The following is a 16985-nucleotide window of genomic DNA, read 5'->3' as shown; positions in this document are numbered from 1 at the left end:
TTTAGAAGCCTGCAATCCCTTGCGCGGACCAGCGACAAGGACAAAAAGTGCCTCGGAGCGGCGCAAGGGCGCCGTGCGGGAGATGTAGATTCTGATTGCTCTGACCAGATCTAACAAATGCAAATCCTTTTCATACCGGTGAACCGGATGAGGACAGAAAGAAGGTAAGCAAATGTCCTGATTTAGATGGAAATCAGATACTACTTTAGGAAGAAATTCTGGAGTGGGGCGCAAAACCACCTTGTCCTGGTGGACCACCAGGAAAGGAGCCTTGGATGACAGTGCTGCCAGCTCAGACACTCTCCGAAGAGACGTGATCGCCACTAGAAACACCACTTTCTGTGACAGGCGAGAAAAGGAAACCTCTTTCAAAGGCTCGAAAGGCGGCTTCTGTAGAGCAACTAGTACCCTATTCAGATCCCATGGATCTAACGGCCGCCTGTACGGGGGTACAATATGACAAACCCCCTGTAGAAACGTGCGCACCTTAGACAGACGTGCCAGACGCTTCTGAAAAAACACTGATAGTGCCGAGACTTGCCCTTTAAGTGAGCCAAGCGACAAGCCTTTTTCTAACCCCGATTGTAGGAAGGAAAGAAGAGTAGGCAATGCAAATGGCCAGGGAGACACTCCCTGAGCAGAGCACCATGATAAGAAAATCTTCCACGTCCTGTGGTAGATCTTGGCAGACGTGGGCTTCCTAGCCTGCCTCATGGTAGCAACAACTCCTTGAGACAATCCTGCACACGCTAGGATCCAGGATTCAATGGCCACACAGTCAGGTTCAGGGCAGCAGAATTCTGATGGAAAAACGGCCCTTGGGACAGTAAGTCTGGCCGGTCTGGAAGTGACCACGGTCGGCCGACCGTGAGATGCCACAGATCCGGGTACCACGATCTCCTCGGCCAGTCTGGGGCGACGAGTATGACGCGGGTGCAATCGGATCTGATCTTGCGCAACACTCTGGGCAAGAGTGCCAGAGGCGGGAATACATATGGGAGTCGGAACTGCGACCAATCTTGGACCAAGGCGTCTGCCGCCAGAGCCCTTTGATCGCGCGACCGCGCCATGAATGCCGGGACCTTGTGGTTGTGCCGAGACGCCATGAGGTCGACGTCCGGCACCCCCCACCGGCGACAGATTTCCTGAAACACGTCCGGGTGAAGGGACCATTCCCCTGCGTCTATCCCTTGGCGACTGAGGAAGTCTGCTTCCCAGTTTTCTACGCCCGGGATGTGTACCGCGGATATGGTGGATGCTGTGTCCTCCACCCACGTCAGAATCCGCCTGACTTCCTGGAAGGCTTGCCGACTGCGCGTCCCTCCTTGGTGGTTGATGTATGCCACCGCTGTGGAGTTGTCCGACTGGATTCGGATCTGCCTTCCTTCCAGCCACTGCTGGAAGGCTAGAAGTGCCAGATACACTGCTCTGATCTCCAGAACATTGATCTGCAGGGTGGACTCTTGCTGAGTCCACGTCCCCTGAGCCCTGTGGTGGAGAAAGACTGCTCCCCACCCTGACAGACTCGCGTCTGTCGTGACCACTGCCCAGGATGGAGGTAGGAAGGATCTTCCCTGTGACAATGAGTTGGGCAGAAGCCACCATTGCAGAGAGTCCTTGGCCGCCTGAGAAAGGGAGACTTCTCTGTCCAGGGATGTCGACTTCCCGTCCCATTGGCGAAGAATGTCCCATTGAAGAGGACGCAGATGAAACTGCGCAAAGGGAACTGCTTCCATGGCTGCCACCATCTTCCCTAGGAAGTGCATGAGGCGCCTCAAGGAGTGCGACTGGCCCTGAAGAAGCGACCGCACCCCTATCTGTAGTGACCTCTGCTTGGTCAGCGGAAGCTTCACTATCGCTGATAGAGTATGGAACTCCATGCCAAGAAACGTTAGTGACTGAGTTGGTGACAGATTTGACTTTGCAAAGTTGATGATCCACCCGAAAGACTGGAGAGTCTCCAGCGTAACATTCAGGCTGAGTTGGCATGCCTCCTGAGTGGGTGCCTTGACAAGTAGATCGTCCAGATAAGGGATCACGGAGTGTCCCTGGGAGTGCAAGACTGCTACCACTGCCGCCATGACTTTGGTGAAAACCCGTGGGGCTGTCGCCAGACCGAATGGCAGAGCTACGAACTGAAGATGTTCGTCTCCTATTACCAAACGTAGAAAACGTTGGTGCTCTGTAGCAATTGGTACGTGGAGATACGCATCCTTGATGTCTATTGATGCCAGAAAATCTCCTTGAGACATTGACGCAATGACAGACCGGAGGGATTCCATCCGGAACCTCCTGGCGTTCACATGCTTGTTGAGCCTTTTTAGGTCCAGAACAGGACGGAAGGAGCCGTCCTTTTTTGGAACCACAAAGAGATTGGAGTAAAACCCTCGCCCTCGTTCCTGAGGGGGGACAGGGATTACCACTCCTTCTGCTCTTAGTGAGCTCACCGCCTGCAGAAGGGCATCCGCTCGGTCGGGATGTGGGGAGGTTCTGAAGAACCGAGGTGGAGGACGGGAACTGAACTCGATTCTGTACCCGCGCGACAAAATGTCTGTCACCCACCGGTCTTTGACCAGTGACAGCCAAATGCCGCAAAAACGGGAAAGCCTGCCACCGACCGAGGATGCGGAGGGAGGCGGCTGAAAGTCATGAGGAAGCCGCTTTGGAAACGGTTCCTCCGTTTGCTTTCTTGGGTCGTGAGTGAGCCCGCCATGAATCAGAGCTCCTTTGTTCTTTTTGCGTCCCTTTGAATGAGGAAAATTGGGCCTTGCCTGAGCCTCGAAAGGGCCGAGACCTCGGCTGCCACTTTTTCTGCTGAGGTTTGTTTGATCTGGGCTGGGGTAAGGACGAGTCTTTACCCTTGGACTGTTTGATGATTTCAGCGAGCTGCTCGCCAAACAGTCTATCTCCAGATAATGGCAAGTTGGTTAAACATTTTTTGGAACTAGCATCTGCTTTCCAATCCTTTAACCACAATGCTCTGCGCAACACTACGGAGTTGGCGGACGCCAACGACGTACGGCTCGTAGATTCCAGAACCGCGTTGATAGCGTAGGTCGCAAACGCAGACATTTGTGAGGTTAGGGTCGACACCTTTGGCACTGCTGGCTGCATGACAGCCTCTACCTGTGCCAACCCAGCTGAAATAGCTTGGAGTGCTCACACGGCCGCGAATGCAGGGGCAAACGACGCGCCGATAGTTTCATAGATAGACTTCAACCAAAGGTCCATCTGTCTGTCGTTGGCGTCTTTAAGTGAAGCGCCATCCTCTACCGCGACTATAGATTTTTCCGCAAGCTTGGCAATAGGGGGATCCACTTTTGGACACTGGGTCCAGCGTTTGATCACGTCAGGGGAAAACGGATAACGTGTATCCCTAGCGCGTCTGGAAAAACGCTTGTATGGCTGAGCGTGGTGTTTCTGTATAGATTCTCTGAAGTCAGAGTGGTCTAAAAAGGCACTCAATTTACGCTTGGGATACAAGAAATGGAATTTCTCCTGCTGTGCAGCAGCTTCCTCTGCTGAGGGAGCTGGGGGAGAAATATCCAACGCACTATTGATGGCCGAAATAAGGTCATTGACCATAGCGTCACCATCAGGGGTATCCAAATTGAGAGTGGTCTCATGGTCCGAAACCTGACCACTTTCTTCAGTCTCATCATAGAGAGACTCATCCCTGTGAGACCCTGAACAATGTGATGATGTGGAGGGTCTGTCTAAGCGAGCTTGCTTGGGCTGGCTGGGGCCGTCATCTGAGTCAGAGCCATCAGCCTGTGATACATGAGAGCCCCTTGAAGTACAGACTCGCTCCAATTGAGGGGGACCAGGGGGCAAGGACACAGCCGTGTCCGGAGCCTGAGTAATTGGCCTGGTTTGCAAGGCCTCAAGGATTTTTGTCATAGTGACAGCCATCTGACCAGCCAAAACTGCAAAATCTGTCCCTGTTACTGGGGCAGGACTTACAGGCGTCTCTGCCTGGGTTACTACTGCCACCTCCGGCTGACGAAGCGTTACAGGCACGGAACATTGCACACAATGGTGGTCAGTGGAGCCTGCCGGTAGATCAGTCCCACAAACAGTACAGACAGTGTACACAGCCCGCGCCTTGGGACCCTTGCGTTTTGTGGAGGACATGTTGCTGTCTCCTCAGCGCAATATGGGGTCTATAGCCAAGAAGCGCCCTACAGTGCAAATATATATACAATATCTATATGGCACCAGAAGAAAGTACACAAATAGAATCACTGTGGCACAAGAGGGGCTTTCAGCCTGCTTACCGCCCGCCTCAGAGCGGGTGTGTGGCCGCCAGACGCCCTGTCTGAGTCTCCCAGAGCCTGCCTGCCTGTCCCCAGCCGGACCGCATGAATAATGGCTGCCGGCGTCCTGTGAGGAAGAGGGGCGGCTCTGGGCGTTCCTAAACGAAGAGCGGGAAAGCGTGCTCTCACTGTGCCTCTTGAGGGGGCTGGAGCATGTAAATCAAGCTCCAGCCCCCGGCGCTGGCCATTGCACAGCGTCTCTCCTCCGCCCTGATTGACAGGGCGGAGGCGGGAACGAAGCGGCGCTAGGCCGCAAAAGCCGGGAAGTAAAGTTAGGAGCGCCGCCGCCGTAAAAGCGCGGTCGGCGCTCTGTCCCCGGCGCCCTGCATGTCGCAGTTGCGCCCCGCCGCAGGAGCGGTCGGCGCTAGTTCCCAAACACATAACCCGTCACCCAGCCATAACTAAGGTGACACAACCCCATTGCTTATGTCCCCGGCGCACTATAACGCCCAGCAAGTCTGGAGCGTTCTGTGCCTGCCGGGGACACCGAGTACCTGACAGATGCAGGGCCATGTCCCTGACTGTACCAATGCTCGACATCCATCAGGTTCGTTCTGGGTCTGTGGATGGAGCCCGGCCTCAGGGCTTTGTGGCCGGAAGGATCCCACTTCCACAGAGCCCTCCAGGGGGATGTGGAAGGAAAAACAGCATGTGGGGCTCCAGCCTCTGTACCAGCAATAGGTACCTCAACCTTTCAAGCACCATCTGGTGAGAAGGGAGCATGCTGGGGGCGCTATATGTGCCCACTTTTCTTCCATCCGAGTAGTTAGCAGCTACTGCTGACTACACACCGTGGAGCTATGCGTGGATGTATGACCTCCTTCACACACAAAGCTAAAACTGGAGAACCCGTGATTCCACGGGGGGTGTATAGCCAGAAGGGGAGGGGCCTTACACTTTTTAGTGTAATACTTTGTGTGGCCTCCGGAGGCAGTAGCTATACACCCAATTGTCTGGGTCTCCCAATAGAGCGCTGAAGAAAAGTATTTCTAAAGATCTTTTATCGAATGCTAATGAGCGAGGGGACTAGTCCCCTGGGCGTTAGTTCCCCGACCAGTCACCCCCATTAGCATGTTAGTACACCCCTGTGGGTGTGCTATCATGCTAATGAATACGCAGCGTCAGAAGATGATCTCACTCACCTCTCCGCCGCCATCGCGTCCGACGGGGGATTTCGGCTCAGTGCGCACGACCCCGGAGTTTCGGTCATGTGCACTACTTCAGTTTGAAGCCAGGACACGTACACCCGGCTTCATAGTGAGCATGACCCAAACTCTGGGGTTATGCGCACTGAGCCGAAATCCCCCGTTGGGCGACAAAGAGGTGAGTGAGATCATCCTGTGACGCTGCGTATTCATTAGCATGATAGCACACCCACAGGGGCCGTGCTAACATGCTAATGGGGGCGACTGGCCAGGAAATTAACACCCAGGGGACTAGTCCCCTCGCTCATTACCATATGATATAAGATATTTAGAAATAGTTTTTCTAAAGATCCCTTTATCTATGCTAGTGTATACAGGGACGGTTAGGCAGAACTGCTCGTGGTTCTGGGTGCATATTGCACCTGACAGGTTCACTTTAAAGTATGTTCACATGTAGCAGGAGAAGTGCAGCGTTGTACATTACCAGCAAAATAAATGAGATTTCTAAAATCTCATTCTCCTTGAGGCTGTTGAGCTGCTGGGTTTTTTTTTTTTTTTTAAACCACACCAGATCACTTCTTTTAGTGTTTATGCTGCATTTTTTAACTAACTGAATGTTTAAATAAAAAAAAGAAAAACACATAAAAAAACACTAAAAAGGAGTGTGATGTAAGCAGCGTTTTCCCCGCCAACCCTTTGATCATGCTGAGATCACTCTTGTGCAATGAATTAAACAGTCCGGATAAGAGATTTAATTGATCTTTGTCATTACAGCAGAGGGTCGGCTATCAATAGGACACCGATAAAGGGCTTATTCTATGGCCTTGCAAAAAAAAAGTGTTTTACAATAAGGTTTTTGAATGATTGCTGTGAAAAGTCATACAGTGTGTCCACCCATATCCTGTCCACCGCCATTAACTTGAGAACGGCGGCAGCTATAGGGATAGAAGTGGTGTCTAGGTATAGTAAAGTAGCCATGCGCTACACAATGAAACCACCTATAGCACCACCTGGTAGAAAACAACGGAGTTAGCATTTTTATCTCGAAAACGAAACGAGATAGAGAAAAAAAGTGAATTAAAAAATTGTGGGGCATCATCAATTCAATACAAATCGACATCTTGCATACAGAAATGCTATGATATGAAGATATGACCCCCCCCAAAACATTGAATGCTGGTCACGAATATGGTGGTCATTTAACTTTGATGCTCAAAGTGTCCCCCGTCAGCTGCATTGCACATCTGGACTCTGGACTGTACTGTATCTTGCTGCACGTTGGGCAATATGGTAGGTGACACGTTAGCACATGCATCCGTGATACGTCGTCGTATGTCCTGCAATGTTGGTGGAGGGGTCGCATACACCTGCTGATTGATGTGACCTCACAGAAAGAAGTCCAATGGGGTAAGGTCAGGTGAGCGTGGAGGCCACTCCACGCAGCCACCATACCCAATGACTTGTAGGAAGGTCTCCATGAGATATCGCTTCATGTCCGCAGCCTTGTGAGTTTTACACGTTCTAATCATAGCATTTCTGTATGCAAGGTGTCGATTCGTATTGAATTGATGATGCCCTACAACTTTGTAATTCACTTTTTTTCTCTATCTCGTTCCATTTTCAAGATAAAAATGCTAACTCCGTTGTTTTCCACCAGGTGGCGCTATAGGTGGTTTCATTGCGTAGCGCATGGCTACTTTACTATACCTAGACACCACTTCTATGCCTATAGCTGCCGCCGTTCTCAAGTTAATGGCGGTGGACAGGATATCGGTGGACACACTGTATACAACTGAAAAGAGCGGGCAATCCACTGAACTAGCAAAAGCAGTAGACGATCACAGGGTTATACAGTTGCATAAGCAAAAAATGTACAGGAGGCAATCTGATCTGCCCTGGGAAGATTCACACACCCTTACCTCTTCAGCCCCTGTGAGGCCGCACAAGTTGCACCAATGATATGTCCAACCCTGGCCCTAACATAGCATAATATAAACTTAAACTAAATCTGTCAGCAGGTTTTTGCTACCTCATTTGAAAGCAGCATGATGTAGGCAAAGAGATTCTGAATCCATTGATGTATCACTTAGATTACTGGGTGTAGCTGTTCTGACACAATCAGAATTTTTAGATTTAGTCATGTAGCTGAGCCCAGGAAGCTGTCCCCGCCCACACCAGGCTCTCTATAGAGATTATACAGTGACAGTGAGGTGTCAATCACAGGAGGGAGCTTCCCAGATTTTTTTTTGCGCATGAGTTTCTATTCCTATAATAATGAGGGTCCTGCTTCATAAACAAACATAGCAAATGAAGAAAAGATCGGACTGTGACAAAACAGGCAGCCGTGAACTTTCTATGTTAACCCTTGCAGCATGCTAGCTTCAGCTTACATAGCAAACACCTGCTGACAGATTCCCTTTAAAGAAGAAGCACTATATGATGATGTAACATAAAGTGAACTTACCTTTTAAAGAACTGTCATTAGCACCAAAGAAAATAGTAACAGCAGCGATGTTTTCAGCATGGCAACTATTAGGGATTAGTTTGGGCAGGATGTGCTTAGCCCATCTTGTGTTGTACCCCGAGAGACCACGGTTGAGGACATCACACTTCCTTGAAAAAGCAAGAAACTTGATTATACAACGGTCTAGCATCTGGGGAAGGTCAGAGTGACGTTTTTATGGAGCTTTTATGTCAAATGTGCCGGTTTCAGAAAATGAGGTCAAAGCTTAAAGCACCACTCCAGCAATATTTTTTTTTCTTCAGTGCAGGAGTGGTACTTTAAATCTAAGCCCCCTGCCCCCTGTCTTATACTTACCCTTCCTGTCTTCAAATTTTACCAATGTCGCTCCGGTCCTGCAAGTCTGGCAAGAAGTCAGAAGCTACATAACAAGCGCTCAATATAAGTCTATGAGAGCCAGAAAGAGCCTCTCGTAGACTTGTATTGAGTTGTGACCTCCGGCGCGCTCCACGAATCATTGGGACTGCTGACAGGTCACAAATCATAGGAGAACGACTGGAGCAAAGCTGAATAAAGATGAAGACCACAGCAGGTGAGTATAAGACATAGGACTAACTTTTAAAGCACCACTCTTGGGATGCAAGAAAAAAAAAATGCTGGAGTGGGGCTTTAAGAACTACACGATTGATTAATAACTACATATTGATTAATATGGTAAATGCTGCAGGCGAGGAAAGACCGAGCACAGTTGTACCGTGTGCCACAATAATAAATCGCCCTCTTTATGTCGGAGGTAACCCAGGCTATACGCACCTTACAAGCTTATTCGCCAGTGTGGCTCCCCATGCATTCGTTTCAAAGGAAAACTACAAGTAAAAATATAAAAAAAGAGAATATTACAGATTTGTGTCAATAATAGTCTACATCTCCTGCAAAAAACGAAAAAATATGTCCCATACAGTGGGGACTGCGAAATGATTGTATGGGAATGGCTGTAATCCTATGTGCCATGGATTAAAGGGAATCTGTCAGCAGATTTGGGGCCTGTAAGCTGCGGTCACCCCCAGTGGGCTCTTATATACAGCATTCTAACATGCTGTATATAAGAGCCCAGGCTGCTGTGTACAACGTAAAAAACACTTTATAATACTCACCTAAACGGTTGGTTCGGTGCAAACTGGTCAGATGGGTGTCTCCATTCTCCGGTGTCGGCGCCTCCTCTTTCAACCATCTTTGTCCTCCTTCTTCTGAAGCCTGGGTGCATAACACGTCCTTCGTCATCCACACTTGCTGGTCCCGCGCAGGCGCACTACAATACTTTGATCTGCCCTGCTCAGGGCAGATCAAAGTGCGCCAGTGAGTGTGGATGGCGTAGAATGTGTCATGCACCCAGACTTCAGAAGAAGGAGGACAAAGATGGCTGAAAGAGGAGGCGCCGCACCTGGAGAATAGAGACACACATATGACCAAATTGCAAGGCAGCGACCGTTTAGGTAAGTACAGTGGAACCTCGGTTTACGAGTAATTTGGTGTGCAAGTATTTCGCTGAGCAAAGCTTGCTGTAAATTTGTAACTCAGTTTACGAGCAATGCTTTGCTGTACGAGCAAATACTCACCGCACACACTTCCGGTTCCGTACTTTCACTACGCTTTGACCCGCTCTTGCAGTCCGCACAAACACACACACGCACAAACACACACAAACACGCACATATTATGCTCACCTTACCTTCCGTTTACTAGCCGGCCTCCTGGTTCTTGTAGTCCGCCGGTACAGGATGTGTATTCGGTAAGCATCGTGACGATGGAGGAACTTCCGCTGTCAGCGCTTCTCAAAGGCAGCGCGCTGACCAATCAGAGGCAAGCGGCTCCTGCTTATGACGTCTGCTGTTGAAGCGCTGACTGGGGAAGCTCCGGCATCAGTCACGATGGTTACTGGATACACATACCTGCGGACTACAAGATCCAGGAGGCCGGCGATGGAACGGAAGGTAAGATGAGCATAATATGTGTGTGTGTTTGTGCATGTGTGGAATGGCACAATAGGGGACCAGGATGGATCACTGAACAAGTTGTGGAAGGAATTGTATGAGCTTCCATTATTTCCTATGGGAAATTTTGCTTTGCCAGACGAGTAACTTGGTTTACAAACACACTCCCAGAACGGATTGTTCTCGTAAACCAAGGCTCCACTGTATTATAAAGTGATTTTTACGTTCTACACCGCGGCCCGGGCTCTTATATACAACATGTTAGAATACTGTATATAACAGCCCGCTGGTGGTGGTCGCAGGTTATGGGCCCCAAATCTGCTGACAGGTTCCCTTTAATATTTCCTGAGGGTGCAATTTTAAAGTTTATAAGCAATTTCTTTTTACTAAAACGCATGTATTTTGGGCCAAAAATAGTTTCTGCATTGGATTTTAATAAGAATTTTGTATTGTTTTGCTGCACATTGTTCGAGGTAGAATGAGTTAACTAAGAATCTATCAGTAAGCTCTGATGGATGTTTGTACCTCTTCTGTCTTTTCTTGATCTCCTCCCGGTTAATTTATGACCATGTCGAAGTTCAGCTTAGCTTTGATGTGGTCATAAATCAGCAGAAAGAGTTCAGAAAAAGACAGATAGAGGAGTCACAAACGCCCCATCCCTGAGATGGCTACTTTCTGGGGGTGCTCCCTCTACAATGTCCGCATCCCTAATAGAACATATAGATATAGGGATGGGGGTGCCTGCATGTAGAGTTCTTGCAGATTTTCCATTGCCCGGGAGCGGTGCATTGTGGGAGCGCGGATGTCAGCGCTCAGTTAATCCGCCAGCGATGACTTTATAGTGGCAGGATGAGGCTGCAGAGCGGTAATGATTATAAATGGCCCTCTCCGGACAGGACGCGGTTTATACACTGAAGCGACACCTCAGCACTTTCTTCCACTTGCAGCCACTGCAAATCACTGCGGATGCAAGCAAGCGGAAAATCGCCTTACCTGAGTGATTGAATCTCCGAAGAGGAGGATGAGCGGCCAAGAAATCCTCTCCATATTCAGGGGGAAATTCTACAAGACGCAGAGGACGGAGATTAATAGGGGCACACGGGAAGATCTGCAGCTTTATCATTATCGCTTATTAAACAATTGGAGAGAGCAGAAAATAACACAGGATGCAGTATGGTGGTCCGAATAAGTCGTACTGATGGGGTGACACCGGGGACCTCTCCAGGGGTGGTGACATGCAGCACCGGCAGCCAAAACCTGCAAGAGTTTCCCTGACTCTGACGCCGCAGGGCGATATCAGCCCACATGTACTAATGACAATATAGGACCTGACAGCTAGAAGATGCATCAGTTTATCAAAAACTGCCCCTGTGCTGAGATAATCTTATATATGTGCCCCTGCTATGTACTGTGTAATGGCTGTGTCTGACCGTACAGGGACATGGTCTGAACAAACCAAAAACAAAAAACATCACAGCTGCTGCATTCTGTGAGGTAAAACATTTCCCTACCTGTTTATAAGTGTACATTGTTCGTGGGACAGCTCCTTTAAGCCTAGCTATTGGTCAACCATTTAATGTTTATGGCAGCATCTCAAATCTTCCCTGACAGTTACTGGATCCGGCCATTTAATTTCCCAATCCTTATTGTCCTCCAGGAAACTTGGCACTGCCATACGTGTATGGCAGCAGCTTAGCCTCCACTCTCTATGAAAAACATATGAACGCTCAACAAGCCGAGTTGTGTAGAACACCTTTACTTTGTGTGTTAAAGGGATTCTCCGACAGAAAGAAGCAGGAAATGTTCTATAATAAAGAAAGTACCAATCACTGCATATAACCCATGTGATCCACCGCTCTGGTGGACTCTGCCAAGTCTGATGATGTTTTAATGTCTAAGGCCGGAGATTTGCAGCCATGGTCCGGTGATTGGGAACTGGAAGCCATCACCTCTGGATCAGCGCAGGTCGGCGGAGAGACTGTGACTAGATGGAGTGTTGAGCATCCCATAATAACCTGCTGTTCCAGTCACCTGACAACTGCAGCCAACCACTGGCCTCATAGATCATGTGACAGAAGTACAGGATGTCGTCACTTCTTAACGGAAACCACCAGAGCATCCAGGTTTGGAGCTTTTCCGCATTACTTACTATATTGGACCCCTGGAGTTTCACTGAGACATTCACACATCAGTTTAAAAAAAATGGGATCATGTCTACGATCCGTGAGACTCCGAGCACGTCGTATTCTGATATGGCTGACTGACTGGACTCGGCCATTAAAGTCCGAGAGACAGGGATGAAACTAGAAAGACAGACCACAGTTCCAGCTGGGTTTCATATGATTTTAAGAGTGGGAGTTTCATACTGTATGGAGGGCACTGTGAGGGCATCATACTGTATGAAGGGCACTGTGAGGGCATCATACTGTATGGAGGGCACTGTTAGGGCATCATACTGTATGGAGGGCACTGTGAGGGCATCATACTGTATGGAGGGCACAGTGAGGGCATCATACTGTATGGAGGGCACTGTAAGGGCAATTATACTGTATGGAGGGCACTGTGAGGGCATCATACTGTATGGAGGGTACTGTGAGGGCATCATACTGTATGGAGGGCACTGTGAGGGCAATTATACTGTATGGAGGGCACTGTGATGGCATCATACTGTATGGAGGACACTGTGAGGGCATCATACTGTATGGAGGGCATTGTGAGGGCATCATACTGTATGGAGGGCACTGTGAGGGTATCATACTGTATGGAGGGCACTGTGAGGACAATTATACTGTATGGAGGGCACTGTGAGGGCATCATACTGTATGGAGGGCATTGTGAGGGCATCATACTGTATGGAGGGCACTGTGAGGGCAATTATACTGTATGGAGGGCACTGTGAGAGCATCATACTGTATTTAGGGCACTGTGAGGGCATCATACTGTATGGAGGGCATTGTGAGGGCATCATACTGTATGGAGGGCACTGTGAGGGCAATTATACTGTATAGAGGGCACTGTGAGGGCATCATACTGTATGGCGGGCACTGTGAGGGCAATTATACTGTATAAAGGGTACTATGGGGCATCATACTGTATGGAGGGCAGTCTGTGGGCAATTATACTGTATAAAGGGTGGGGGCATCATCCTGTATGGAGGGCACTGTGGGTGCATGATACTGTATGGAGGGCATTATGGGGGCATCATACTGTGCATGAGGGCCTTGAAAGTTGTACTGTATTCTGCGAGACCACCAAAGAAAGAGACCAGAGAATACACATGGAATTACTGCTATCTCCTCAGGACAGTTTTTGGTGTAAGGTTTCCCCATAAAGAATGGTCGGGGTTTGTCCTGTCTGTTGGGTAGAGAGGGGTTAAGCCTCTTTCACACATCAGTTTTTTGCCATCAGGCGAAATCCGTCAAATTGTGAAAAAAACGGATTTGGCGCCTGATCCGTTTTTTTTCTCAGACTTGTATTAGCGCTGGATTGCGACACATGGCCTCACGTTTCATCTGTCGTACGACGGATACGACAAAAATTGTCTGTGCGGCCTCCGGAAGCAACGCCCAAAAGAACGTTTTTTGGGACCGGCGAAAAAACGGAAGGTGACGGATCCGGCGCCGTCTGTCTTTTTTTTTACAATGGAAGCCTATGGGCGACGGATCCGTCGTCATCCGTGAAATGATGGAATCACGCGATGGATCCGTTTTTTGTTTCTGGGCATGCCCAGACGTTGTGTATATTCACTTCTGGTCACAAAGAGAGTTCTCTCTCTTTCTCTCTCCTCCATAGCAAATAACCTTTGGCCTGAAGGGAAAAAAATTAGACGGATCTGTTTTTTTACCGGATCTGTCGCATCAGTTTTGACACAATCAGCGATGGATCCATCGCATCAGGCACAAACCGGATTGTACCTGATGGCAAATAACTGATGTGCGAAAGAGGCCTTAGGATAGTGGCAGCAGTTGATTGGTTATTGTTTAACCAATGGGGTGGCCGTCGCAAAGGGGATTAACTTTGGGTAGCAACGAGCAGTGATTGGTTCTCTGTTTGGACCTATGAGGCTGCTGTTGCAGGGAAGAAGTCTGATTGTCTGCCTCGGTAACAGTGGGTCATTGGTTCAAGAAAACCCATGTGACCCACTGCTACTGTATAAAAGAACACACGAGGGGGATTGTGTCTTGTCAAACTTGTCCTGAAGATGGCTACTTTGCCCCCTCATATTAATATTTCTTTTGGTTTCCATCCGGTCTCTTTATTAGAAGGGGGGTAAGTCGTTCGCATATAAAAATGTGCACAGTTGGTTCGGGTGTTGGTAATTACAATTTTGGTGAAGTATTTATGAAGATATTTGAATAAAGTTGGGGTTTCCTCCACTTTAAAGCGGTTTCCTTTTACTTTTATAGCTTTCACATCGCTCATAGGGTGTAAATGTCTGGGCAGTCCCGCTTATACTCTAGGAGCGCTGCAGCATGTCATGGTGTAGCTGCAGGAGCGGGATTTCAGCTGTAAGAGTCCCCATAGAGAAGGCAGAGACGTTTTTAACCATCTCTGCCTTCTCCATCACTGTATACATAGGACTAAAGAAGCTCCATGTATACAGTAATAGGAAGCATCTGACCGAGCCTCCTCCATACACAGAAGAGGGCGCAGCAGCTGCTGGGTCCTAGGACAACAGAGAGATCTGCTGTACAGTCAGGAGCCTGCATGTCCCCTGTAACTAGGGCTAATACACCTGCCCTAGTTACAGGCACAATAAAATGAGAAAGCAAAATCAGTATTCAAATTCCCCCTCCCGTTTCCCAAAGGTCTTAATTGACCTTATAGGGGGCACAATGTGATAAACAAATTAATAAAAAATAGATAAAGAAATAAATGCAGTCAATCCATATCGCTGTTAAAATGAAAAAAGTGTCCAATCTATAGGGTGTCCACCCATATCCTGTCCACCGCCATTAACTTGAGAACGGCAGCAGCTATAGGCATAGAAGTGGTGTCTAGGTATAGTAAAGTAACCCTGCGCTACGCAATGAAACCACCTATAGCGCCACCTGGTGGAAAACAACGGAGTTAGCATTTTTATCTTGAAAATGGAACGAGATAGAGAAAAAAAGTGAATTACAAAGTTGTAGGGCATCATCAATTCAATACGAATCGACACCTTGCATACAGAAATGCTATGATTAGAACGTGTAAAACTCACAAGGCTGCGGACATGAAGCGCTACCTCATGGAGACCTTCCTACAAGTCATTGGGTATGGTGGCTGTGTGGAGTGGCCTCCACGCTCACCTGACCTGACCCCATTGGACTTCTTTCTGTGAGGTCACATCAAACAGCAGGTGTATGCGACCCCTCCACCAACATTGCAGGACCTACGACGACGTATCACAGATGCTTGTGCAAAACATGTCACCTACCATATTGCACAATGTGCAGCAAGATACAGTATGCTGTCCAGAGTCCAGATGTGCATTGCAGCTGACGGGGGCCACTTTGATCATCAAAGTTAAATGAGCCCCATATGCGTGACCAGCATTCAATGTTTTGGGGGGGTCATGGGTTTAATATCATAGCATTTCTGTATACAAGGTGTCGATTCGTATTGAATTGATGATGCCCTACAATTTTTAATTCACTTTTTTCTCTATCTCGTTCCATTTTCAAGATAAAAATGCTAACTCCGTTGTTTTCCACCAGGTGGCGCTATAGGTGGTTTCATTGCGTAGCGCATGGCTACTTTACTATACCTAGACACCACTTCTATGCCTATAGCTGCCGCCGTTCTCAAGTTAATGGCGGTGGACAGGATATAGGTGGACACACTGTATACAAATATTTGTTACAGAATGGGGAACACATTTTTAAATGTATTCTAGTGGTCCTGTGTGGTCATAAAGGGGAGAACCTACTTATTTCCATTATTTTTACACAGATACGAGCAAAAAAAAAAAAAGAAGAGTGAGAGAGACTATGAGAATCAATGGCATAAAAATGAAGCCCTGTATGTCACAAATAATAGGCTCAAATTACTTCAATATCTGAATGAGGAAAAATCATTACTCTTTGAACCACATGTACCAAAAGGTGCCTGGTCAGGAACTGGTTAAAGAGCATATTTTTTATTTTATTCTATAAACAGCAACTTTGTGATCTATCTTATCAGATAAATCTGCTTCTTTGTCCCCCAGGACTGATTTTTCCTTGTCAAAATTCCTAATTCGGGAGTGAAATCTGTCTCCAGTGAATACAGATTTCCCAGTACGGAGACAGGAGATGGCAGTTGGTGCTTGTAAGTTTGTATGGAACTTCCAGCAGAATGTGTCGTCCTCTAGCTCCTCCCTCTCCATAGAATTTAAAATCACCAACCGCCATCTCCTATCAGGGAGAATCCGTCTGCACCAACTACAGATTTTATCGCAGCATTGAAACCTTCATCCAGGAGGAGACAGATTTCTCTGATGAGATATTATAGAGCTGCCTACTTTCATGTGTACTATTGATTTATGGAATAAAAATTAAACTGCCTGTGACACTTTAAAGGGAACCTGACACCAGTTTTTTCCCTACTAAACCAAAAGTTTCCCCTTCTGCAGCTCCTGGGCTGCATTCTAGGAAGGTGCACCTTGTTGCTTGCCCCCCTTGCAGACCCCAAAAAGAACTTTATAAAATGTCACCATTTCCTATGCAAATGACCTGTGTTGGCCAGATGGGCGGGCTCTATTTCGGCTCCTGTCCCACTGTTCGCCCGTCCCCTGTCATGATTTACATGGATGACGATGCCGCTGTCATCGTCCACGCTGCTGGTGAAGTCTCGCGCAGGCGCAGTTCGCTGTGCCACTATCGCAGGCCTGAGCAGAAAGTTTCCCTCCCGAGCGCCGGTGATGTATTTGTGCAGGCTTGGGCAGCGCTGTGCATGACCTCATCCTAGTACCCGCCCATAATCTCGCGCCTGCGCAAATACATCATTGGCGCGCGAGGGAAACTTTCTGCTCAGGCCCGCCATAGGGGCACAGCGAACTGCGCTTCTGCGAGACTTCGCCAGCAGCATGGAGGATGACGGCGGCGTCATC

At 48.3% G+C, this 16985-nt stretch overlaps 1 protein-coding gene across 5 annotated transcripts in view; it reads right to left on the bottom strand.

The window, feature by feature from the left end:
- IAH1 (isoamyl acetate hydrolyzing esterase 1 (putative)) overlaps positions 1-16985 on the bottom strand; it is a 45868-nt gene that overhangs the window by 27283 nt on the left and 1600 nt on the right. For 4 of the 5 annotated variants that reach the window (XM_075341095.1, XM_075341093.1, XM_075341094.1 and 1 more), the window contains exons 2-4: positions 10907-10975; positions 8736-8788; positions 7926-8074 (exon numbers count right to left, since the gene is read on the bottom strand). In XM_075341095.1, coding sequence (XP_075197210.1) covers positions 7926-8074; positions 8736-8788; positions 10907-10960 — 256 coding nt within the window. In that variant the 5' untranslated portion in view covers positions 10961-10975. Of the gene's footprint in view, positions 1-7925; positions 8075-8735; positions 8789-10906; positions 10976-16985 lie in introns of those variants that run through there. The other variant, XM_075341097.1, reaches the window with a different exon arrangement.

This window comes from Anomaloglossus baeobatrachus, chromosome 3 (genome assembly GCF_048569485.1).
Source record: "Anomaloglossus baeobatrachus isolate aAnoBae1 chromosome 3, aAnoBae1.hap1, whole genome shotgun sequence".
NCBI classification, from domain to species: domain Eukaryota; kingdom Metazoa; phylum Chordata; class Amphibia; order Anura; family Aromobatidae; genus Anomaloglossus; species Anomaloglossus baeobatrachus.
The sequence above is the reverse complement of the archived record's forward strand: the minus strand, read 5'-3'. Positions and strand labels throughout refer to the sequence as shown.